This window comes from Schistocerca cancellata, chromosome 3, assembly GCF_023864275.1.
Source record: "Schistocerca cancellata isolate TAMUIC-IGC-003103 chromosome 3, iqSchCanc2.1, whole genome shotgun sequence".
In the NCBI taxonomy this organism is placed as follows: Eukaryota; Metazoa; Arthropoda; class Insecta; order Orthoptera; family Acrididae; genus Schistocerca; species Schistocerca cancellata.
In genome coordinates this window covers 602,480,263-602,506,819 of record NC_064628.1, presented here as the reverse complement: position 1 = coordinate 602,506,819, position 26,557 = coordinate 602,480,263, and the positions used below count along the sequence as shown (strand labels likewise).

Below are 26,557 nucleotides of genomic sequence, written 5' to 3'. Positions count from 1 at the left end.
CAAATACCGTCCGCACTGGCGTAATGTCAGGTGATACCACGGACTTATACGTTTGTGACTAATACAGCGCCATCTATCACAAAGCGAAAAAAGTGGTCCAACTAAAACATTCATATTTCTTTACGTACTACACGAATATGTAATAAAAAATGGGGGTTCCTACTTTTAAAAAAAGCAGTTGATATCCGTTTATTCAGGGTAGACAAGTTTCGTTCTTTGTAGTTTTTTCGTTTGTCGCTTATTTCGTGAGATATTTTGCCCGTTCACTATCAATGGACCACCCTGTATATGTGGCGCTATAGTGTGTTTATAAAAAAAACACGCCCGACACGAATCCAACGTTGCGACAGAATTTAAAAGGAATTAGTGAAGAACTTTCGGAGATTTGCGATTTTGCAAAAGCGAACATTTATATTTTTATTTGTAGAGATTTTACACTTTGGCGCTAATTTTCAAAAAATCGTAGATTGTCGTCTCCGGTCTACTGTTGATCTACCCGCGCATTACTGCAGCCACCACCAGAATTTGTCATGTGTACGAAGCGTCTGCAAAAAAACGGCCCGCTGCTTTTGTCCTTCTCCGCAGATAACGCTGACGGCGCCAGAGTCAACGCTCAGACAGCGGTTATCGCCTGCCACGGTCCTTATATAACGGCACGTTGTCCAGCCGGTGTCACCCAGTGAACCTCGCGATCGCCTCAGACGCGCAGACATGGCACGATCGAGACTTGCGCTGCCCCTTCTCGTCTTCGGCTTCGTCCTGTTGGTGGCCTGCTGTGCGAACGCCGGCAGCAGCTCCTCCGACTCTTCGGACTCTTCAGAGTCTTCCGACTCCTCAGAGTCGCGTGAGCACCGTTCCAGGAAGCACAGTCACAGCCACGTCAATGTCGGACACCACTACAGCGAAGCGGAAGTCACCGCCCTGCTGAGGTCTATCGTGTTCAAGAAACCTACAGTGTAGGTCATACTTGCTAATCATCTAGTTTTACACTCTTACTTATAAGCTTCTCAGAGAATACCGACATATTACACATAGTTCTCCCAAACAAGACTGGAACAATTTTGTACGATTCCAGAAGTACGACGGCATTTCGAAAAGTAAAGATACAATGGCTCGCAGTCTTTAAATAGAACATTTATTTAGAAAACGTCAGTTACATCTTATTAACTGGGTTATTTGTTATTTTTCTACATAATCACGCCTGTTATCCAAATATATGTTAAGTCGGTGCACAAGCTTTTGTATCTCACAGTCATAGAGGGTTGCCACCTGTTGTCGGAACCACATTTCAACTTCATCTTTGATCTCTTCATCGTCGTGGAATGATCTTCCACCAAGATGTGACTTCAGGTAACGGAAGACATGGAAGTCGGTGGGCGCAAGGTCCGGGCTGTATGGCGGATGGGCCAATACGTCCCATTTGAATTGTTTGAGTAGTGCTTTGGTTACGAGCGCTGTGTGACGCGGAGCGTTATCATGAAGCAAGCGGACTCCACTTGTCAGCATTCCCCTGCGTTTGTTTTGAATTGCCCTTCGAAGACATTTCAAAGTCTGGCAACATGCAGCAGCATTAATTGTCGTTCCAGGAGGCATAAATTCCAACAGAAGAATGCCTTGTCTGTCCCAAATAACAGAAGCCGTGATTTTCTTCGCTGAAATCGACGATTTGCATTTCTTGGCTTTTGGTGAATTCGAATGGCGCCATTGCATTGATTGTTGCGTGGATTCAGGTGTACGGTGATAAACCCACGTCTCGTCACCTGTCACAATGTGAACAAGGAACTCATCAACTGCTTCAGCATAGCGTGTGAGGAAGTCGAGTGCGAAGCCCATCCTTTTCTTTTTGTGTTCTTCCGTTAACAGTTTTGGAACCCAGCGCGCACACAATTTCCTGTGCCCTAACTGGACAGTCACAACGTCATAAAGAGTTGTCATTGACACGTCCGGTATGATCTGATGCAATTCTTTCAATGTGAGACGTCTATTCGCACGAATTGCTTCCTCCGTTCTCCAAAGAAGGGCATCACAGATGGCCGACCTGTTATTTGTTCGTCATGAACATCGGTCCTACCTTCAGACAAATGACGACACCATTTCGTTACATTTTGTCGATTCATAATGTTCCCATAAACAGAAACAATTTATTTGTGAATATCTGCTGGTGGGTGACCTTTTGCATGAAGAAAACGTATGACGGAGCGCACTTCGCATTTAGCGGGATTCTGAATGGGCGCAGCCATTTTGAAGACGACCTACTCCAACCAGAAGCAACGTTCAACTGCCGAACGACCGCTAAGAGAAAGCTAACGGTTCAAGGTTAACACCAGTGTTGTCAACTTGCTCGCCAAAACTCTTCTGTTCCTCTCGCGTACGGTGTATCTTTACTTTCCGAATTACCCTCGTACATCACCATTTGTCAAGCAAAGCAACTACAATTTCCGAACTTATTCTGTGACTAATACTCAGTTCACTCCAGTGCCTACAACTCTATCTGCATCTTTACTCCACAATCACTTTATAAAGTGTGAAGCGTATTTCGGGTACTTCTACAAATTCACCCTTTTCCTGTTCCATTTGTGATGGTGAAAGAAAGCTCTAGGTTCTCTGATCTACCGCCTTCTCATTTCGAAAGATGCACACTGACGGGAAAAAATTCTCAGTACCAAGTAGGAGTCGCGCGAGATAAACGAAACTTAGTAGGCCTGTTTTTACATCTGAAAGATGATGCCTTTCCAATTTCGCACCAGCGGATAAGAGTAGCACTAGTAGCGCCACCACGAGGGCACAAATCAGGTTTGCTTTAAATACACGCTGTAACTGTAGTGAACATAATTTACCTTTGAGGTTGGACGTGGTGGGTTGATGTTAGTCAAGAATGCCTTCAAGACAACGAAGATTCCATCATATGCAGCTCACTGACTTTGAACCAGGTCATTCAATAGAGCCACGAATAACTGGATGTTCCTTCCACGATATTGCAGAAAGACTTGCCAGGAATGCAGCTACTGTACATGATTGCTGGCAATGGTGATTACAGGAATGTACGGTCGCAAGAAGACCGGGCTCCGGACGGCATCTTGGCACTCCAAAAGGAAAGACCGTTGTGATCGGCATACGGCTGGCGTATTCCGTCTGCAACAGCAATTTGAGCAGTATCTGGGATCACAGTGACACAACGAACTGTTCCAAATCGGTTACGTCAAGGACAGCTCCGCGACAGACGTCCTGTAACGTACATTCCACTGACCCCCAGACAACTGACGTTCGCGACGTCAGTGGTGGCTCTGAGCACTATGCGACTTAACTTCTGAGGTCATCAGTCGCCTAGAACTTAGAATTACTTACACCTAACTAACCTAAGGACATCACACACATCCATGCCCGAGGCAGGATTCGAACATGCGACCGTAGCGGTCGCTCGGTTACAGACTGTAGCGCCTAGAACCGCACGGCCACTCCGTCCGGCGCGACGTCAGTGGTGTCAAGTAAGAGCCACTGGAGGGCAAGGAGGAGACCTGTTCAGTTTCCTGATGTAAGCTACTTCTTCGTCTGTGGCAGTGAGGGCCGTGTGTTGGTTAGAAGATGGCCAGTTGACCGCCTCCTACCTACCTGTCTATGTCCTAGAGACAATTGAGTTACGCCTGGAGCTATGGTCTGGGGAGCGATTTCGTACGACAGCAGGAGCACTCTCGTGTTTGTCCCACCCATCCTGCCTGCAAATCTGTACATCAGTCTGGTGATCCGACCAGTTGTGCTGTCATTCATGAACAGCATTGCGGGGGTGTTTTCCAGAAGGATAATGCACGCCCACATGTTGCTGTCGTAATCCAGCATGCCCTACAGTGTGTTGCCAAGTTGCCTTGGTCTGCTCGATCATCAGATCTGTCTACAATCGAACACGTATTGGTCATCGTCGGACATTAACTCCAGCGTCATCCACAACAAGTATTAACCGTCCCTGTACTGACAGACCAAGCGCGAAAGGCAAGGGACTTCACCCAAAAAACTGACCGGCACCTGTACAACACAATGCATTCACGTTTTCATGCTTTTATTAAAAATTCTGTCGGTTACAGCAGTTATTACTGAATGAGCATGTCACATTTGCATTGTCTTTTCTCGTGCTTACGTGAACTTGTCACGTAAATCACTTTATATATTACTAGACAGATATAGCCAGAAATTTCATTACTTTTACTTTACATGTGGCAAGGGCCTTATCGGCCATACTCCTGCTCTATGAGCCTCTTCCACTTCTGCCTGTCCAATGCACTGTTTGTCCACTTGCTGTTGCTGTTCATCCTACTTGTGTCCTCCCTAATGTTATCCCGCCATCTGATTCTGGGACTCCCTCTTCCTCTCATTCCATCTATTGTTCTGCTGAATGCCATTCTAGGTAGTCTATTCTCTGTCATTCTTGCTATATGGCCTGCCCAATTCAACCTTCTCCTCTTGAGCACTTCGACGATGTTACGGTGTTTGTACAGCCCTCTTAATTCTTCATTTCTTCTTATTCTCCATTCCATGTTATTTTCGTCGTATACAGGTCCGAGAATTTTCCTTAGTACTTTCGAATATTAACAGTCTCTTATCATCTTTCTTTCTAAATATTAATGTTTCACATCCATATAACAACACAGGTATAATGATCGATTAATATAAGCGGATTTTGAAGTTACTGCTAAGTGATATTTTTCTTAGAATTTTGAAGAAACTAAAAAGCGTCTTGTTTGCTGTTGATAAACCAGCATCTATTTCTATATCAGTTCTGTTGTTATTACAAAAAAGACTTCCTAGGTACTTGAAGGGGTCAACAGTCATGAAATTGAATCCATCTACAGTCAGACGTGCATCTTTTCTGGTTTTCTTACTTATGGGCAGGTATTCTGTCTTTTCTTCATTAACATGTAATCCTTTTTTTCTCAGCAATTTTGTAGTAATTTTGCATCATTCTGATTAATTCTCTTTTGGAACTACTTATTAGTGCTACATCATCTGCATAGGCAAGTCTTGTAATGTTCAGATGCTGTAGCATGTGGACTGGTTTTAGAAAATTCTCTATCGATCTTCTCTAGGACAAGGTTAAATAAAATAGGTGTCTCAGTCCAGTGTACACGTTAAAATCTTCAGTTTCTCCTACCGGTGTCTTTATGCGACACCAAGTTTCACCTATACACATTTTAACTAATCTGTTTAATTTTGATGGTATTTTAAATTCCTTCATTATATTTAGCAGTGTCTGTCGATGTATGCTATCATAGGCTTTTTTTAAATCTACGAATAATATGTGGACATCTACATTGAATTCCCACGCCTTCTCAGTTACTTGTCTTAGAGTGAATAAGTGATCTAACGTGGATCTGTTTCTGCGGAAACCGCATTGATAGTCCCCAATCAGTTCTTCTGTTTTTGGCATCTACCTGTTCAATAGGCAGCTCGGTAAGATTTTGTAGGTGACATCCAGTAAGGCAATTCCTCTGTAGTTATCACAAACTAGTGGATCATTCTTCTTAAATATGGGGCACAGAATTGCAGTTTTCCAATCTGCAGGAATTTCATAACTCTACTTAATCATTTTTTGGTGTTGGATTTTTTTCCGTCAGTGTATATTACAGCAATCAATACGCACTTCATTCTTACAAAGTACGCACTCAGAAATAGTACGCCCCTCCGCGATGCAGTGGGCTTGTCTTCTGTCGCCTGTCACGACGGCTGCATAACAATATTTGTGACGCTCTCGTGCTGACCCGTGACGAAATGTGTCGTTTTTCTTTGACCTTTCTCTATCTCCGTCATTAATCGTATTTTGTGAGGTTTCCAGACTATCGAACAATGCCCAGGAATGGATGAAACAATAGCTCTTCTTGGCTTCCTCTTTCCTGGCGAATCACATTTCCCTGGGATCCTTCCAACGAGTCTGTCTGGAATCTCGTTTCTGGCAAACTAGTTTCATGTAGTCGTTACAATGCTACAAGTATGAGTCATTCCGTACACTTAGTCCTAGATATTTTATAATGGTTATTGTTTCCAGCGCTCGATTATTTAACAGTAGTTCGTCGGGCCACTGCCGCACTTCGCTCAGTGCATCATGTTTTCAATAGTATTGCACGTCTTTGCTGGACAGGCCTTTCCACAATCCACACAAAAAAAAAGCAACCATGTCAAAGTGAGAACGGAACAAGTTCCAATTTCAGCGTATCAGGAGTTAATGTGAAGGTTTCACTGAAGATTAAACGCCGTATTAGTAGCCAAAGAAAGAATTACTTTCATAGAGGAAGTCACTGGAAGACATTGATTGTAAATAGGTGCACGTAAAGGATGTTTCACTATCCCTATTGCAGGCTACAAATGTTTGTAGAGCGGACTTAGTAGATAAAGTTTTGACAAAGAACTTAGGGCCGGAAATATAACGTTCGGATGTAAAATAAGTCTCAAGTCCCCCACCCCGTTACCCATCCCTATGGTGCACACACAGCGGGCCTGTGTGTCCTGCAATATTTCGAGTACTCGTCTTTAGGTTCTCTTCTACAATACGAAGGCCGTTCTATGTCGAGAGCGCGGCACGTCCGCGGAGTACCACAGTCAATCCCCCTCTAGCCTGACGAAATGTTATGTAATGTCACAATCACAATGAATGACGACGGCACTATCATCTCAGTTTGTATGCGTACACTGAAGAAGCGGGAGATTTTAAAACGTTCTAATCTGCAAATTTACGTTGTATCCATGAGGTACCTTTCCGGAAATCAATTCCTAATCAAAATTTTATTTAGTAATTCCTCTCTGTAAACCGTCGAAGCCAGTAATAGGAATTGTGAAACAGCCTGTGTAGTTCATCTTCCGGTCCTGACATACTGCTTTCGTTGCGTGCTGTGGTGTGCGTTTCTACCTAGCGACTGTCGGTTCGTCGGCAATGAGATGCTGCACTGTTGGCGTCAGAGACCGTCTGCGATATTCATATCAATCATCCCCTCCACGTCCCCCACTTTGCTGTGCCCACTCCACCTCGCCACTTAAACTACGCAATCACGCCTGAGTAGCGTCAGGGAAAGATTTTTTTATTGCGACCAAATGAACGTTTTTCTCTCGAATAAAACAGTTCATTCCGTACTTCCTATGGTGCATACTGAATAGAAAGTCTTCGCTTGTTTTGTTTTGTTGTTGCTGTTTACGAGAGGAAAATAATACGGCTTGAAACTACTTAAGATTTACTGTCCTGTTTTCTGCACTCACGTCACAGGACGATCTCTGAATTCGCGGGCTCTCACGATAGTGAGTGGCTGTAAAGCTCAAAGAGGTAACCATCATCTTTTTCATTGTTGGTGATCTTGTTGTTGTTGTTGGTGGTGGTGGTGGTGGTGTTGGTGGTGGTGGTGGTGATTGATGGTGATGGTGGTGGTTGTGGTGCTGTTGTTAATGATGAACATCTCGCAAATAGAAGAATAGGGCTTAACATCCAGTCAACGACTGGAGATCCACCTCTGATATGACGAGAGGAAAATCAGCCACGTCCTTTTTAAAACAGCCCCATCTACTTTCGCCTTCATCGATTTAACGAAAACATTAAAAAACCTAGATCTGACAGACCAGTTGCGACTATTGTTGCTGTTGTTGTGGACGATGACGATGATCATTGAATATGTGAAGGTCTGTAGTTAAGCTGGCTGAATCGCATTAAAAGACATACAGCAGGTGAAGAATAATTTTATTGATCACAAAGTTTACATGGCAGGTTTCGAAATTATTTCCATTTTCATAAATCCAAGTGCAAAGGTACCACAGGGACAAGAACGTTGCCAGATGGAAACAATTCCGAAACGCTTCATGGGTGCTTGGTGATCCACAAAGTCATTCTTCACCTGCTGTATGACTTCTTACGCGACCCAGGCAGTTCAGCTACGCATATTTACTAGAATGGTAGCTAGCCTCCCACGTGAAGTTATGTCTCACATTTATGATTACTGAATGATAGCGCATGGAGACAAGATAGTATTCGCTCTTCGCAGCTTTGCATTTCACACAGATAATTTACAAACACTAGTCTATTTAAAATGGCTCTCTCTCTCTCTCTCTCTCTCTCTCTCTCTCTCACACACACACACACACACACACACACACACACACACACACACACTTGTAGGTTTAATTAAGATGTAAACATTTTTGAGAACTCTTTGATGGGTTCGATTGCTTTACCAGTAGTAAAGAAAAAACAATTCTTTTGCTCTCTAAATTTAGATGGTAAACATATTTTAATGCTGATAGCACCAATATCGTCAGGTGCTTATATACAGGGTGAGTCACTAACTATGGCCACCTAGAATAACTCCGAAAGTATGATAGCAGCTGAAAAGTGTGTGGGACAAATGCTTCATGTGACAACGTAGTCCATAATATGACGTTGGTTTTTTTGTTGCTAGGGGGGGTCGCATCAGAGATAGGAAGGTCAACTTTGTTTTTTTTTTTAATGGGATGCTATAGTTTGGTACTTATTTTCTGATAGCGGCTATCAAGACGAATCTAATAATGTGTAACAGTAAGGTCTTTGAGGTCAACGAAGGTCAAAAAGGTGGCATGAACGTTCATTTACAGAAGATGTTCGAAGTGATGACCGTTGGTATCAATGCAGTGCTGCAATCTTCTTATCAAGGTTTGAGTGGTATTCCTTATCACTTCTGCACTCATGCTCTGACAATTCTCCCTCGCATATCGTGCAAATAGTAAATATTCGAAGAATACGGCGTATCCATCTAACGTGCCATTGACATGTAAACACCATTCGACGGTTTCGCAATACAACACCAATAGCAACGGTAAGACTAGTATCGTCGAATTAAGCGAATGTGAATGAAGTATTCCTTCGAAGAACAAGTCGATATGCTTCTCACTTATGGAGAATCACAACGAAATTCAGTGAGAGCTAGAGACTTATACGCTGAAAGATATCCTCAACGTACTCGCCCTACACGTGGTACGTTTAAATATATGTATAATAAATTGAGAGCAAATGGATCTTTAACGCGTCGGAAAGCTACTAATGAGGAAACGGAAACTGATACTCTTGCCACTGTGGTTCGAGATCCTTGTATTAGTTCGCGTCAAATCGCAAGGGAATCTGGCATGAGCCAGAGCAGTGTTAGTCGTGTTCTGCATCTCCACAAATATCATCCTTACCATATCAGCCTCCACCAAGAATTAACTGGCACGGATTGTATGCGTCGCACTGAATTCTGCCGATGGGCTGAACTTGAGATTTAGAAGGATGACACATTTATTATCTTGATTTTATTTACTGACGAGACTACATTCACGAACCATGGAAATGTTATTTGCATAACATGCATTATTGGGCAACTAAAAATCCATGTTGGCTGCGGAAAGTTGCACACCAAAAACCGTGGCTGGTGAATGTATGGTGTCGGATTCTGGAGGACATAATTATAGGCCCCTATTTCATGGAAGGAAATCTTAATGGTAGGCGAAGTATACCACACTCCTGCAAGAAACATTAGGTCTGTTATTGGAAGAAATACCTCGAGTGACAAGGAACAGAATGTGGTATCAACACGATGGGTGCCCGGCACATTTTTCACTTATGGCTAGAAATGAGTTGCACAGACAATTCCCAAATCGATGAATTGGACGCGGAGGAAATGCGTCGTGGCCAGGTCATTCGCCAGACTAGACGCCTCTGGCTTTTTTCTTGTGGGGATTCGTAAAAGATATTATTTATAAAGAGGTTCCAGTTACACCTGAAGATACGCGAGAGAGAATTGTCAGAGCATGTGCTTCGATAAGTACGGATGTGATAAGGAATATCACTCAATCCATGATAAGAATATTGCAGCACTGCATTGATACCAGTGGTCCTCACTTGGTACACCTTCTGCAAATGGACGTTCATGGCTCCTTTGCGACCTTCTTTGACCTTCAAAGACCTTAATGTTACACGTCATTGGATTCGTCTCGCTAGCCGCTATCAGAAAACACGTATTAAACTGTATCATACCATTTAAAAAAACAAGTTGACCTTCATATCTTCGAAGCGACCCCACCTAGCAACAAAAAACCAACGTCATATTACGGCCCAGGTTGGCCCATGCAGCTCCTATCATACTTTCGGAGTTATTCTAGGTGGCAACAGATAGTGACTCACCCTGAATTCATTTACATCCATTTAAATCTACATGTTTAATTTAATGTATGTGTTTTATATCAAGAACTCCTTAAACATATAAATTTGGAAAAAAAGCAGAAATTAAAATAAAACAAGTGCCACGAATTTACTTACTGTAGAGTTTCCGAGCATACTTAAAAACTTACTATCTTAAAAATTATTCTCCAAACATTTGTAATATTCTTGTCAATAAACATTTTTCAGGAGTATACTATTCTGATAGATGGCAATGTTTCCACTGGTTTGCAGAAACTAATAATGTGCGTAACAGGTACACCAGAATGTGGTAGAGAAAAATCATCAGCACAATATAGTTTCATTAGTTCCTACTGCAATGCCTTTTTGAGCTTTCTACGTGATTTTTATTTGTAATCGTGGTGCTGTGTTTTGCTCTAGTGAGTTACTTTTAGTCTTTCTTACCATTCAAATAGTAAGTGGAATGAAATCTGAATGAAGATCTGTTTCCACAGAAGTGGTCTTCTCTGTTGTTCGTTTGCTTCCCACTTCTTTCCTATCCTTTTTTGTGGTTATTGTTGTTCTTCTGTCAATTGCTTCCCTATCACTGTTTCTTCATGTTTTCCTTGTCGTCTGATAACAGCCCTCTTGAATTCTTCACCTTTTTTTTCTCTTTTTCGTGACATGCCTTGATCTGTGTGCTGAATGGTGGGAATAGTTTCAAGCTGGCTAGAAGAGTTCTCAGTTACGCCCCAGCAGCACAGTTGGGCGCTTTCCTCCCTCGTCAGTTTTTTGGCGTCTTACAACGAGGGCTGGAAGTAGTGAAGTGGCTTTCGCCTACGTGTTAGCGGTAGGTGAGTACCAAGGCCAATGTGATTTTTGCTTACGGAGCTTACCGTTACAGATACTTTTTTGATAATGACAAATACTGTGTACGCAACTGCTGTACCAAACATCCAAGTAAATTACAATATTCGACGCTCATGTTATAGATCTACTGTTCATGTGACATATTACACATTCAGGAACAAATGACTCAGTGACACTTGACGCAGTCATATCGTGACATAGACTCAACGAGACACCGAAAGCGTTGTAATTCCATCGTGATATCACGTCACCGCATAAAATATTACTGTTTTCGTCTGGCAGCCAAAGACCTTGATGTCGTTCGCCAAAACGACCCTACCCATCCATCCATCTATTCAAAGAGCAGACACACATTACATGATGTAAAACTGGTACCAGATGGTCATTTGACCTAACATGGCAGTGAGATGTTGTGTATGTGAAAATTAGTTGTATGGAGTCAGTATAGGAACATCAGTCACAATCAAGATGTAACGGAATGGCAGGAATTAGCCTCCCTGTTTGGAAGTCCCCGTGATCACACCGAGAGGTTCCCCGTTTGTTGGAGTGTTTGGTATACCAATTAGGGCTGCCTGACGTATCTACAAAGAATAATGCACAACTCACAGCCATGTAAAATCATCGTAGAAAAATCCTAGTGTACAGGAACCCGTGGCAAGTGTCACGCCTTGCCAATGACATTCGGTCTCAAACCAGGAAGAAGTTGAATCCTGTAGACAGTTAAGCTGCGACGTATTTCTTCTACAGGATCGACGTTGCGACTCTTCTGCTGAGATCTTCTTCAGGATCTTGACGTGTTCACTGTTAACTGAACATTGATCGGAATTGCTACTGTCAGGTTCATCTCAAAACAGATTCCGAGTGAACATTGCGAAGGTAACTGCAAGCAGTGGACATTTGATGTCAAGTACGTCGCAAAAGGCCATTGTCCACAGTGGCAAATAAAATTCACATCATACGTAGGCCGCAAAGCACCTACCATTACTGTGGAAAGTAATGGACTGGGCTCGTTTAGAATGGTGCGACAAGTCTTGAACTTGCATCTTTTCAAATAGTGCGAGGTCCAAAGTCCACCAGCATCTCAATGAGACCTACAGCTCACTATATATTGAGACTATTTTAGTAACTCTATAACATTTTGGGAGTGCTTTCAGTACCATGAATTGGGACCAGTCTCAATTGAAGGTGATTTATTTATTTACCATTTTCGAGCTTGTGCCCACCTTTAAGTCATTATACCCTCACCTTTTCGTTTCTACATTCATTGTTGAAGTTCACTGATTAAATAAAAGACAAATTACGTGATATTGACTAAATAGACACAAGTGAAAAAATTGGAAGTGGCGAAGTGACATGTGTTGATAATATTAGTATACTTGCATTTAGCTAGAGCATCCAGTTCGTAACTGCACATTTGTCATCTTTTGTACAAACACAACGGACGGCCTTGCCGCAGTGGTAACACCGGTTCCCGTTAGATCACCGAAGTTAAGCGCTGCCGGGCTGGGCTAGCACTTGGGTGGGTGACCATCCGGTCTGCCGAGTGTTGTTGGCAAGCATGTCACTCAGCCCTTGTGGGGCAAACTGAGGAACTACTAGAGTGAGAAGTAGTTGCTCCGATCTCGTAAACTGACAAAAAGGCCGGGAGAGCGATGTGCTGACCACGTGTCCCTCCATTACCGCATCCAGTGACGCCTGTGGGCTGAAGATGACACGGCGGCCGGTTGGTATCGTTCGACCTTCATGGACTGTTCGGTCGGAGGTCTTTTCTTTTCTTTTACAAACACATTTAGATTCTCATACAGTGTAAAAAACGTGACCAATGTGCAATTACGATTTGGACACACTAGCTATATAAGTATACAAATATTTCAGCACATATCACTTCGCCACTTCCAATTATTTCAGTTGGATCTATTAAGCAAATGTCACGTAATTTCCCTTTTATTTAAAAATTGGACATTTGTGGCAAGACGCCTCAAATGGTTCAAATGCCTCTAAGCACTATGGGACTTAACATCTTCAGTCTTGAACCGTGCGACCGCTACGGTCGCAGGTTCGAATCCTGCCTCGCGCATGGATGTGTGTGATGTGCTTAGGTTAGATAGGTTCAAGTAGTTCTAAGTTCTAGGGGACTGATGATGTCCGATGTTAAGTCCCATAGTGCTCAGAACCATTTGAACCATTTTTGAACTTAAAATCTATGGCTCTAAGCACTATGGGACTTAACATCTGAGGTCACCAGTCCCCTAGACTTAGTACTGCTTAAACCTAACTAACCTAAGGACAACACACACATACATGCCCGCGGCAGGATTCGAACCTGCAACCGTAGCAGCAGCGCGGTTCCGGACTGAGGTGCCTAGAACAGTGGCCGGCAAGACGCATCAGACCGCACGGCTACCCCGCGCGGCTTTTGTTTAAACAGTGGACGCCAATACTAAATGAAGGAACATGAAAATGAATGTGTAGTTACCTGACGATGGACACAAGTGCGAAATTGATCGTGTCTTAAACGAACGACCTTCAGTTGTGAGCGGTAAAGCGGTTCTCATTCTACACGCTATAAAGAAACAGTCCAGGAGTTCAACACATCCGTTATGGGTAAAGCTCACATAAACCGGGATGTTTATGTCGCATTCTCGGCGATGAAAATGGAGCCTGATGTCTGAACATGTGCAGCTCTTTGTTCGATTACGGCAATGTTTAGACGACCCGTGACTGCAAAATGATAAGACATCATCCTTGCCGTTACCGAATAGTTTGAAAAAGCAGACGATGGACATGAGGGTGCTACTACGAGCCCCTAGTTTACGTCTTCTGCGTCTAAATGACGAGTATGGTGTGAACATTCCCGTCTTCAGAAATGACAACAGCCTTGTGAACAGGGTTGCACACAACGTTCGTGTCTGATGAACTATTACGCACCCTATCGCACTTCAGCTGCCCAGCTACATCACCCGACCTGAATCCGATGGAAAATACCTAGTACTGTTTCGAACAGCGGGTGACACATGTCAGTTAATATTCCAGCAATGAGTGGCTTTAGCTGGATATGACACACCTGAAGACATTTGTGCGTTCCCATCCTCAACTAAACGAGGCCACTATCAACACTAGAAGTTGTGTACTACGATACTAGCGTGATATCTCCTGGGGTTGACTAATTCTTTTTGCGATGTACCTATGACCCCTCAGCCGCGGGAATTGGTCGGAATTGGGTCAAAGGTGTATACACCTTGCTTCATAGGATCTAATACACTCCTGGAAATTGAAATAAGAACACCGTGAATTCATTGTCCCAGGAAGGGGAAACTTTATTGACACATTCCTGGGGTCAGATACATCACATGATCACACTGACAGAACCACAGGCACATAGACACAGGCAACAGAGCATGCACAATGTCGGCACTAGTACAGTGTATATCCACCTTTCGCAGCAATGCAGGCTGCTATTCTCCCATGGAGACGATCGTAGAGATGCTGGATGTAGTCCTGTGGAACGGCTTGCCATGCCATTTCCACCTGGTGCCTCAGTTGGACCAGCGTTCGTGCTGGACGTGCAGACCGCGTGAGACGACGCTTCATCCAGTCCCAAACATGCTCAATGGGGGACAGATCCGGAGATCTTGCTGGCCAGGGTAGTTGACTTACACCTTCTAGAGCACGTTGGGTGGCACGGGATACATGCGGACGTGCATTGTCCTGTTGGAACAGCAAGTTCCCTTGCCGGTCTACGAATAGTAGAACGATGGGTTCGATGACGGTTTGGATGTACCGTGCACTATTCAGTGTCCCCTCGACGATCACCAGTGGTGTACGGCCAGTGTAGGAGATCGCTCCCCACACCATGATGCCGGGTGTTGGCCCTGTGTGCCTCGGTCGTATGCAGTCCTGATTGTGGCGCTCACCTGCACGGCGCCAAACACGCATACGACCATCATTGGCACCAAGGCAGAAACGACTCTCATCGCTGAAGACGACACGTCTCCATTCGTCCCTCCATTCACGCCTGTCGCGACACCACTGGAGGCGGGCTGCACGATGTTGGGGCGTGAGCGGAAGACGGCCTAACGGTGTGCGGGACCGTAGCCCAGCTTCATGGAGACGGTTGCGAATGGTCCTCGCCGATACCCCAGGAGCAACAGTGTCCCTAATTTGCTGGGAAGTGGCGGTCCTACGGTCTTGGCGTGCATCCGTGCGTCGCTGCGGTCCGGTCCCAGGTCGACGGGCACGTGCACCTTCCGCCGACCACTGGCGACAACATCGATGTACTGTGGAGACCTCACGCCCCACGTGTTGAGCAATTCGGCGGTACGTCCACCCGGCCTCCCGCATGCCCACTATACGCCCTCGCTCAAAGTCCGTCAACTGCACATACGGTTCACGTCCACGCTGTCGCGGCATGCTACCAGTGTTAAAGACTGCGATGGAGCTCCGTATGCCACGGCAAACTGGCTGACACTGACGGCGGCGGTGCACAAATGCTGCGCAGCTAGCGCCATTCGACGGCCAACACTGCGGTTCCTGGTGTGTCCGCTGTGCCGTGCGTGTGATCATTGCTTGTACAGCCCTCTCGCAGTGTCCGGAGCAAGTATGGTGGGTCTGACACACCGGTGTCAATGTGTTCTTTTTTCCATTTCCAGGAGTGTATGTATGTACCCTATAGGATCACGATCATGTAAACTAGAAGCTCGTAGTAGCATTCTCACGCCCATCGTGTGCTTTCTCAAAGCATTCGGGAGCGGCAGGATGGTGCATTGTCATGTTGCAGTCACAGGTCGTCTACAGATTGCCGTAATCGAACAAAGCGATGCACATGGTCAGACATCAAGTTCCTTTTGCGTTCCGCAGCGAGAGATGATGGCATATGTACCATGGGCCAAATTTCATGTGATGTAAACATTCCCTGCTCTAGAACATCTCCCACACCATGCTATCAGTGAGAGATACTAGTCGAGTTTTCCACTTTTCGTTGTACTGGATTACACACTCACAGAAAGAACAGTCGGATCGCTTGGCCCAAACATTCGTTGGTGGTATTTTGTTGAAGGTCTAACATTATTTATTATCGTTTGAAAAACAGCCTCATCATCATTTAACCCTGCTGTTCTGTTCACTTTTACTTGACATATATACTGTTCGGGTCAATATGACCCGACATATCAAAATGCTTTAGAAACATAAATTTTGGTACAGTTTTAGCTATCGACATTGTTGTTCTATTCCAGTACCTTGTTAGTAATAATAATAATAATAATAATAATAATAATAATGGTAATAATAATAATAATAACAATGCATACAACTTTATTGAGGGATATTTTTCATTTAAATATGCACATAAATTTGAAACAACAGACAGTTTCCATTACAGGCATTCAACTTAGAAAGCACTACAGTTTTTCCATACTTCTATTCTTATTGTTGACAGTTTAGACGTAAGTATTGACATTTTCTAACAACAGACAGTTGTCATTACAGATATTCATCTTAGAGCACACTACAGTACAGAACACACTACAGTTTTTTTATTACATTCCAACATAGAAAGCACTACAACTTTAGAATCCTCTCTTCTTACTGATTGTAGTTTAGGCACAAGTATTCACATAAATTTGAAACAACAGAATTTTCAATACAATCATCTTATAAAATACTACAGTTCTTTTCTTACTGCTTGCACTGTGGACACAAGTAGGTTACATGTTTCTTGCAAATATGTTTACTACATTTTCCACACACCATGTTTGTTTTATTGTCATTACTTGATGGACAGAACTTACAGCGTGCACGTTTTGTAGATTTTCTTGTTGTTACCGATTCTGACACACCACCCACATCATTCGGGTTTTGGATGCTTGTGACCATTCTCAAAGAATCTTCTGTTCTTGGGAAATGCGTTCTTGATGCAATATGTTCTTTTATCAGTGACTTTCCAAGTTCCTCCAAGAATATTCTCCTTCTAGTCAATTTGCTTGCATTCCAATTAGGGTCAACCGAAATCCACAAAACGTATGCATTATAAGCAGAAACATCAAGAATATTGTAGAAAACTATCATTGGCCACCTATTACTTTTTCGTTTGCATGTATATGTACCTAATAACTGATCAAGCGTGTCTACAGCACCTTTGGTTGAATTATAGTCCAAAATCATTTTTGGCTTCTTATCAGCCCTGTCACTGATTTCCGCATCATGGTGGAGAGTGCTCATAAGTACAACATTCTTGTGTCTCTTAGGAATATAATTAACCACAGTAGTGTCATTTGTGAAGTAAAATGAAGAGCTGTGTACCTCCTTGTTGGTCATTTTGTGTGGAAGCTCCGGCTTATTTTTCCGTATAGTTCCCAACATAGTCAATTTCCTTTTCAGAAGCAGCTGCCCCAAATTGTACGACGTAAAAAAGTTGTCACACGTGATATTCTGACCACGTAACTCAGAAGTGAGATCAGATACCACCCTCATTCCCTGATTTCTTTCTGGTGCCGCTCCACTCACCTTTCCTGTATAAATTTGGGCTTTCAGTACGTATGAAGTTTTGCTGTCACACATGGTCCATATTTTGATCCCATATTTTGCCGGTTTACTTGGGATATACTGCTTGAATGGACAGCGACCTCTAAATGCTACTAACTGCTCGTCAACAGTAACATTTTCTCCTGGATTATACAGTTGAGGAAGGACCTCTACCCACTTCTCCCAAATACTACGAATTGCGGCAAGTTTGTCAGTACGTCGTCTTTCCTCTCTAGTAGATTTCTTGTCAAATCGCAGGACACGTGATATCTTACAGAATGTTTCATGAGACATGGTTGCTCGAAATATGTTTCGCCCAGTATCTTTATCCCACAAACTTTTTGTAGACTCCCCATGAGATCGATATACACCCGCTAGGAGTAAGAGTCCTAAGTATGCATGGAAAACAGAACCATCAATATCTGTCCACTGTTCACCATAAACTCGCTGCCCTTCAATATTTGTCATCTCTATTATTTCATTTTGAAGCGCTGTGTGAAATACTGCTTCAAATGAACATTTTACATCAGATATTCTGCTGACTGCATACCTGGTAACTCCTGGGGTACTCTTGATGATGTTCGAAGCTGGTAGGCGACCATGTTGTGCTGGTGGATGCAACTGCCATTCTATATTCCCATTTTTAGAAAGAAAAGTCTCTACACTATTTTGTATGGGCTGTGGACTGTCGTAACTGTCATCGGAACACTCGCTTTCAGATGCATTGCTGATGTGATCTTCAAACTCAGAAAGTGATCCTTCATCTGGTGAGGCATTTACTATTTCTTCCAACTCACGATCATTCAATGGTCTCATCGCCATGGTGTCACAAGTCAAACTGGGCAGAAACAAAGCATTCCAATTATTGAGAACTGCCAATTATTATTTCCTGGGGAAAGCAACAAACAAGCCCATTGTTGTGAACGCATGGAGCTTTAGGTGATTGTTGAGAGTAAGTTGGAATGATGCAGTCACTATTCCCACACAACACAACAAAAATAATTTTCGCCATTTCCAGATTTTAGAAATAAATACGAGTTACACTAAACATATTTGTGTCGGGTCATTATGACCCGAACATTACATATGCAACTATTACAGTTGAAGCCCAAACTTCTTAAACTTTTTTAAAACCTTTTAAAACACATGCTGCTCATCCATTTTCAGACAAAGTCACAAAGTTTCATAAATATATATTGGTATTTACATAATGTAAAATAACGTTCATATTCGTTTCGGGTCATATAGACCCGAACAGAACAGCAGGGTTAAACACGTGATCCAACTTGTTACAGCTGCCTACGTCTTTTCCACAGCTGTCGTCTTCACCACCATATCTCATGGGTTTGCAACACCACTGTAGCACTACTATATTCAGGATTGTGCTGTAAATCCTACATTTCGTTACCATTCTAAACATATAGCTCTCCGAATGATTTCTTTTTCGTCAGAGCAGTGATTTAACATGTACCGCTCACCATTTTAATGCTTCGTACCAGCACTTAATCAGAGCTTCATTATTTAGAAACAAAATTTACCGTAGTCTGAGTTCTTTGAAATTATTGCTTCCTTACCCTGTGCAAACGATTGTTCGTGCACCTTCTAATCGATTTAGAAAAATTTACTTAAAACCTATTGATCCCATCTTCGTATTCACAACGTTATGGTCTCATATTCTAAAATTTTAACTTTGTCTCCTTTTATTAACTTCAGACATGCACAGTAACTGGTGAATAATAGTCTATGGAGAAACTTAAATTGATAGTCTCTAACATAGAGAACAAATAGATCAAATGATGTCAAGAAAGGCAGGCGTACCCTATTAAAGCAACTGTATCCACAGTATGAAGAACCCTGTTGTAAATTAATGTGCGTCATATGCTGTCATTTTTTAAGAAACTTCGCCATTTGACTGTTGGTTGTTCATTTATCTTACACAATCATGATTTCGTCTTTGTAGCCATTCTCAAGTGGATGATGAAATGTTAAAAATATCTGACCTGTCTGTGCGATCATCGACCAGTTGTATTACGGGATACAAGAACATACCAAAGACACATCGTGCCAGTGAAAAACAATTCCTGCGACATACATTCATCACTTCTGTTCATCAACCGACACTGACACTTACTCTGACATTCACATTCGTCTATGTCAGTTGATCAACAGAAGTTATGAATGCAGGTCACAGCAATATATTGTCCATTAAATATGCTATACTATATTGTGCACAATGTCAGAGAATTAACAGTCAAATGGCAGAATTTTTTGTCAAAAACTTCCATATGACTGTGCCCCCCCCCCCCCCCTCCAGGAAGGAAAGAACAAACTTAGTGACTTCGAGCTATCTACGTACACGAAATCGTACAAACGCACCAGTGTGCATCCTAATGGAAACAGCTTGAATGCTTTTCTCACAATCTACATGCCTCAGAACGACTCCATAGACACAAAAAATTGTTCAAATGGCTCTGAGCACTATGCGATTTGACTTCTGAGGTCATCAGTCGCCTAGAACTTAGAACTACTTCAAGCTAACTAACCTAAGGACATCACACACATCCATGCCCGAGGCAGGATTCGAACCTGCGACCGTAGCGGTCGCTCGGTTCCAGACTGTAGCGCCTACAACCGCACATAGACACAAACCTAACGCGTGTGGGCCCGTGATCGGATGGACGATAGAATGGACCAGCCAATTGGACAGCCTCATTCTATCCCTCTACCACGAAAAAGGGCCTCGAGAAGCATCCGCACCGAAATGCCGAATTCAGCTTGCTTACAATTATATAGGAGCCATATGACCGTGTGGCCAAAGATACTTTCTTTCGTCGGGTAAGAAAGTGTGTCCTGTAGCGAGTGAGCATACGCCTTATTTGTGATGCTGCATGAAAGAACGATGGGACCCATGGAACCTACCGCCAGTAATTTCCAGTCCCATGGAATCTATATGGCCCCTTCCAAAAGTTAGTGCATGTGTGAGTTAGGTGAAGATAATGCCTGGTAGGAATCCCGATATGGTGGTTGTCTGTTGAATACACTACTGATGGCCTATACATCGAAGAAGCAGGTTCAAGAGTGGGATTAAAATTAAGGGTGAAAGGGTATCAACGATAAGATTTTCTATGATAACACTGTTGTCCTCAGTGAAGCGAAGAAGAATTACAGAATCTGTTGAATGGAATGAACAACCTAAAGAGTGCAGAATATGAACTGAGAGTAAATCGAAGAATGAAGAAAGTAATGAAAAACAGCAGAAATGAGAACAGAGAGAAACTTACATCAGAATCGGTGATCACGAGGCAGATGAAGTTAAGGAATTCTGTTTCATAGTCAGCAAATTAAACCATAACGGAGGGAGCAAGGAGGACACAAAAGCAGACCAGCACTGGCAAAAAAGGGCATTCCTAGGCAAGAAAGTCTACTAGCATCAAAGATAGCTCTTAATTTTAGGAAGAAATTTGTGTGAACACACGTTTGGAGCACAGCATTGTACAGTAGTGTAACAAGAACTGTGGGAAAACCGGGACAGAAGAGAATCGAAGCATTTGAAATGTAGTGCTACAGAGGATTGTTGAAAATTAGGTGCACAGGTAAGGTCAGGAATGAGGAGGTTCTCCGCAGAATCGACAAGGGAAGGAATTTCCGGAAAACACTGACTCGAAGAAGGGACAGGATGGTAGGAAATCTGCTGAAACATCACATCGTAACTTCCCTTGTACAAGAGGGATATATGGAGGGTAAAAACTGTATTATCTTGAATGGAAAGTCATCGGGACATGTAGCAGTGCAATATCAGACGTGATCCAGGGCAGGGTACTGAGACTGTTGCTTTTCATGTCGAAAAGACATCATTAATAGTAACCTCAGACACCTGTTTATAACGAAGTAATATCTGAAAAGATCTGCACAGATATCGAGGTAGATCGAGGTAAGATTTAAAAGTGGTACGAAGACAGGCAACAGAAATGTGAAAGGGAGACTTCAGTTACGTAGAAAAGTTAGTATCGTATAACTAAAATATTAATGAGTCAAAATTGAAGTCAATTAACTCATACAGATATCCTGGTGTAACAGTGTGTTTGGGTAGAGGAAATAGAATGATCACGAAGGCTTAGTCGTAGGTAGATCAGGTGACAGACTTTGATTCGCTGCTTGGATTCCGAGGAAATACAATCTTTTTACAAAAGAAACCTATTACAAAATGCCCGTGTTTCCCATCTTGGAAGCGTCACCGAAATTCTGAAAAATCTGAACTGTCAGACGTTTGAAGATAGACGCCCATTACACTGTGAAAGCCTCGTATAGAGTTTACAGAACCGGTGTTATGTGAAAAATTTAGAAGTATACTATAGCCCCCTACGCATCGCAACCATAGGGACCTTGAAGACGATATTAGACTAATTAGACTAACTCGCACAGTCGCATTTAAACATTTATTCTTTCCGCGGTCCATAGGAAAATGTAACGGGAAGAGATCCTAACATATTGTATAATTGTAGGATCCTATGCCACGCACTTCAATGTGGTTGTAGATGCAGAAGTAAGTCGCGCGGTAAACCAGCCCCCTCGTGCTAATGAAGGGTATCATAGTCCATTTGCTTCATCACATCATGAAGAATAGTACCACACTTTGTCAGGAAATGGGAGCTTATTGTTCACAAGAGAACCGAAAACAATATATTTATAGTCATATGTTCATTAGAACTTATGTAGTAGCCTTACACTTTTTCCGCATTATGTTCTTATTTCCAACCTTAATTAGACACGACTCCATAACATGTCTGCCAAACATAACAGAATTCATCATTTTCGACCTCTGTTAGCACTGAGTCTCCATAATTAAGGAAGTTATATTCTTCTATTGATTTTCCACCGTACTTCCATATTTGCATTTACGAACTGAATATTCTTGGTTAAATATTTATTCGGTAACTAGATATACTTTTGATTTCAGTTTCTCTAATGGGTGAGTAGTGGGTATATAATTACTTTAACGCTGGCAACCGCTACTATGAACATACCGTACGCGTATGTGATCAGATGAAACTATCGCAACAGCAAAACTAACGAACGACGCATTCTACTAGATAAAGAGCAACACTTGTATTACCTACATAAATGTTTTGATCCCACACAAGGTCTAGGATTTCCGCAAACGATTTTATTACTTGCCTTCTTTGCCGAACACATCAGACTATACAAGTTTTGTATTTCATTATTGTAGCTCATAAAGTTCCTTCTTAATTGACTCGTTCAGTTCAATACTGCTCTGTCGGTAGGTTCAATTTTCCTGAACTCATTCTGTGCCTTATTCAAAACGATATTCTTCTGTTTCCTCGTTCATGCTAATTATGAAAATCAATAGCAACAACATTTAATTACGTTAACATAAATATCATCAAACCCACAACTATTTTAGGTGTTTCATTTTGTTACATCTTTTATCGGAGCAACAACAGACATGCCACCATAGTACCAAAAGCAGTTCATAGCTGTTATTCTTCTGATAAATCAACAGTTAGCTTTGTTGTCGTTTACATGTTGGTTTCTGAATCTACTTATTAGAGCTCGTTGGCATGGTTACTTACATTACACATTCCTTCCCATTTTTCTAATCACTGTAATGCTGAAACCTATCTAAGGTGCCGCGAATACCTTCATCATTGTTGTACTGCTTCCTAATTTTAGAACACTTATCTTAATTTCACTATACATCTTCTTCTATGTTACTGGCATTGTAATAACAGTTTTTTTCCTCTTTGATTACTTTTTACTTTGTTCTATTAGTTCTGACCTTCTTTTGTGCTTTTGAAGACAGAATTAGCCAAAACAGTATAGTAAAGTCGTCGCCAAGTAGAGGCAACGGTTAATTGTGTTCAGACATTAGCAAGAACATAAGCAGTCGTACATTTCGCACTTGTAAATATCACAGAGAAATTGCAACTTACAGATAACAAGTGTAAATGTTCATACCGTCTGCACTGATCCGGACATGGTGTGATTCTATCCCATGCTATGAAATTGATTCGAGCAATTAGCATCTATGCTTTGGTCTGACATCGAACGATGGACACACCATTGTTATCCTAACCCCAATGACGCGGAATTAAAGGCGTTAAATCAGGTCAATGCGGTGGCAATCCAACACGCCCTGCTCGGCAAATCCAATTATCCTCAAAGTCGATAGTTGGCTGTGTTCACACATCGACAACGGAAATATGCACGAATTCCATCATGTTGGAATCGGAAAGAGCTGCGCACAGCAAGCGATTCTGCATCTAGTAGTTTTGCAAGTGTGATATACACAAACAAAGGGTAAGCTACACCATTCACGCTTGTTTGTAGCAGACGGTAGCGAGTCGATACCACTCCATAATTACTCTGAAATCTTCGTCGGCGGGGCGTAACAGTAATCGCATATTGGTTATTATAGTCCCAGGTGCGACTATTCCCACTGTTAAAACCAGCACAAATAAAATATAACTCAAGTTTGTTTGCGTTGCAAAATTATGCACGTTTTGATGAAGAAATCACTTGAAAATTTTCATAGGATATAACAAAGTTGGTGACTGTAGCAAATGAATCATCATATGATCGTACACGCTTGTAAGGCGTAACCCTGCAGTACTCTGTAGAGTGTAAGCTGTTAAGTACCTTGCGTCCACAGCTCGCGCCACACCGCACGTACTGGCCACGGTGCACGTACTGGCAGAAGGTGCATTATGAACGTCTCTTGTAAGGCAGCCTCAGAATCGCCTATCCCCACAGCGATCCATCAATCTCCGACACATTCGGAAAGCTGATCACCTGTTCCTAAAATGCATCAGTAATAATGTAGTGTCAATGTCTGCAACTGAATTCTTCCTATAAAATGCGCAAGGGCACGTACTGCTCTGTCTAACGCGTAATGCATTTTTACATCAGTTACTTGGTATCTGAAGTGAAGTATTGCCTACGAGTAGTTACGTCACCACTCGACGTCGTACCACATTTGGTCTATTTTGGCTACAGAGACACACACATAAGTATTGACAACGTCACATATGCCTTTCAATTTCCTACAGCATATACACAGTAAAAATACAAGGCAGTTATCTGAAGCACTAGATTTTCTATTTTAATTTACAGGAGTAAAAACACTATACAGATTGTCACATTCGTAAATTATGTAAAGGAACGAATTATTGTGATATATAGTCGTCTTGTAATGAAATATTGTAACATTGTGCTGGACTGATAGTTCTGTGCTTCAAATACCTTTACAGTAAATGACATAAGCTTCATAACCAGAAATAGGTAAATAATCCCTTAAGACATGGAGAACTGCGGACAATTTTCGGATAACTATGCGGACAATGCAGTTCATAGTATTACTCATTCACACTGATTTTCTGTACTCAGAGACCGGAGTTCTGCGTCAAGGTAATATAACACTGATGTCTCCGGATAGCAAACACGGTAATTGATACAATGGGCGCCTCTTCCATTGCTCCTCGCCACAGTGTAACACGTAATCATGACAACGAGCTCTAATAATTATATACAGAAACTAACATGTAAACGACAACAAAGCAAACTGTTGCTTATCAGAAGAATTACAACTATGAACTGCTTATGGTACTGTGATCATAAATGACGAGTTGAAATTGATATTTACATGGACCGATCAAAGCCGGCTGGTGTGGCCGAGCGGTTCAAGGCGCTTCAGTCTGGAACCGCGCTACCACTCCGATCGCAGGTTCGAATCCTGCCTCGGGCATGGATGTGTGTGATGTCCTTAGGTTGGTTAGGTTTAAGTAGTTTTAAGTTCTAAGGGATTGATGACCTCAGATGTTAAGTCCCATAGTGCTAAGAGCCATTTTTTGGACCGATCAAGGGACACATACTGACCATCGTATAACTGCTGACTAATTGCTTTTAGTAATTTCTTACAAAAAAGGAAGTATTATGTATTAGAAGAAGACTTTTGTATTGCAGTGTGTTCCCTTCCCATAAATTTTTATGAGCGTTTCTTTTCCAGCGTTCTGGACTGCGATGACCGAAAAGGTGCTTGCAACGGGATCTCGCAGACCATCGTACACTAACTCCGCCGTACAAACAGTCACATTCTCAGAGATGGAACTTGATTTATGATTTTGTTTTTCTTTTCTTTTCAATTATTATACTCATGTAGGGATGGACTATCACCTAGTATACAGTTATCTATGTTGTAAGTGCTTGTAATAAAAAATATTTAAAGATCTTAACATGGAAACCTGATATCTCGCACATTTATCCTGTTTGAACCAGCCTCCCTATACCACCCACCCAGATCTCCTCTAATCCCATAATAAGAAATTATTTCCTTTTTATGTCTTCCATTGATCATCCGAAGGCAAAAACTGCGTCACGTCGTTTTTTGATACAATGATAAGAGTAGTGTATGGTGTTGTGCCAGGGTGACAGAAAGGAATAAACCCACGCCGTACTGACTCGGCAGATGGACTTAACGTTATATTTCATTCCCTTTCCGTAAATTATTATAATGTCATTAATTCCTTACATTTCCTTTCCAGCGTTACGTACGACGTGAACTGCAATGAGAGAAACGGTGGTTGCAACGAGATCTCCAACGACTTCAGGCGTTAGCTCCGTAGTACAAACATTCACAGTCTCAGAGCTGGAACTTGCATTCTAATTTTGTCCTTTATAGTTTAATTGTTATCCTCTTGTATAAATAAACTGACTTCTAGTATTCTGTTATATATTTTGTAAGTATTTTTAATTAAAACAAGTAACAAAACATTTAAAAATCTCCAAATGCATACTGCGGGCGACGTCAATCTCAGTTGTCTCTCTTATTTAAACAAACGCCCCAATACTGCTGTCCTAAACTTCTCTAATACCATGAAGATTAAGACTTGTGTTTTTGTATATTTTATTTAATTGATAAGGTCTGAAACCATCCCAGGTTATTGTTAGGTACAGTGACAACAGCAGTGCATGGACGTCGAGCTGTTTGATACAATCTCTTACAGATACAGCGAAGGG

At 42.2% G+C, this 26,557-nt stretch overlaps 1 protein-coding gene and 1 pseudogene across 2 annotated transcripts; both read left to right on the top strand.

The window, feature by feature from the left end:
- The first annotated feature begins 663 nt into the window (after positions 1-663).
- On the top strand, positions 664-26,269 carry LOC126175504 (uncharacterized). 2 transcript variants are annotated; one of them, XM_049922328.1, is made up of 2 exons: positions 664-956; positions 26,083-26,269. In XM_049922328.1, the coding sequence occupies exons 1-2, from the start codon at positions 712-714 to the stop codon at positions 26,153-26,155; spliced, it is 318 nt and encodes a 105-aa protein (XP_049778285.1). In that variant the 5' UTR covers positions 664-711; the 3' UTR covers positions 26,156-26,269. The 2 variants fall into 2 exon arrangements, with proteins under 2 accessions (XP_049778285.1, XP_049778286.1); XM_049922329.1 differs by lacking the exon at positions 26,083-26,269 and adding an exon at positions 25,548-25,773.
- On the top strand, positions 12,440-12,557 carry LOC126177699 (5S ribosomal RNA; annotated as a pseudogene).
- Positions 26,270-26,557: the final 288 nt, after the last annotated feature.

What these genes read in the sequence shown, in the direction of transcription:
- LOC126175504 (XM_049922328.1), top strand. Translation starts at nt 712, where the DNA reads ATGGCACGATCGAGACTTGCGCTGCCCCTTCTCGTCTTCGGCTTCGTC. An exon ending in GTGTTCAAGAAACCTACAGT is followed by an intron (nt 957 to 26,082) that starts GTAGGTCATACT and finishes TTTCCTTTCCAG; the next exon opens with CGTTACGTACGACGTGAACT.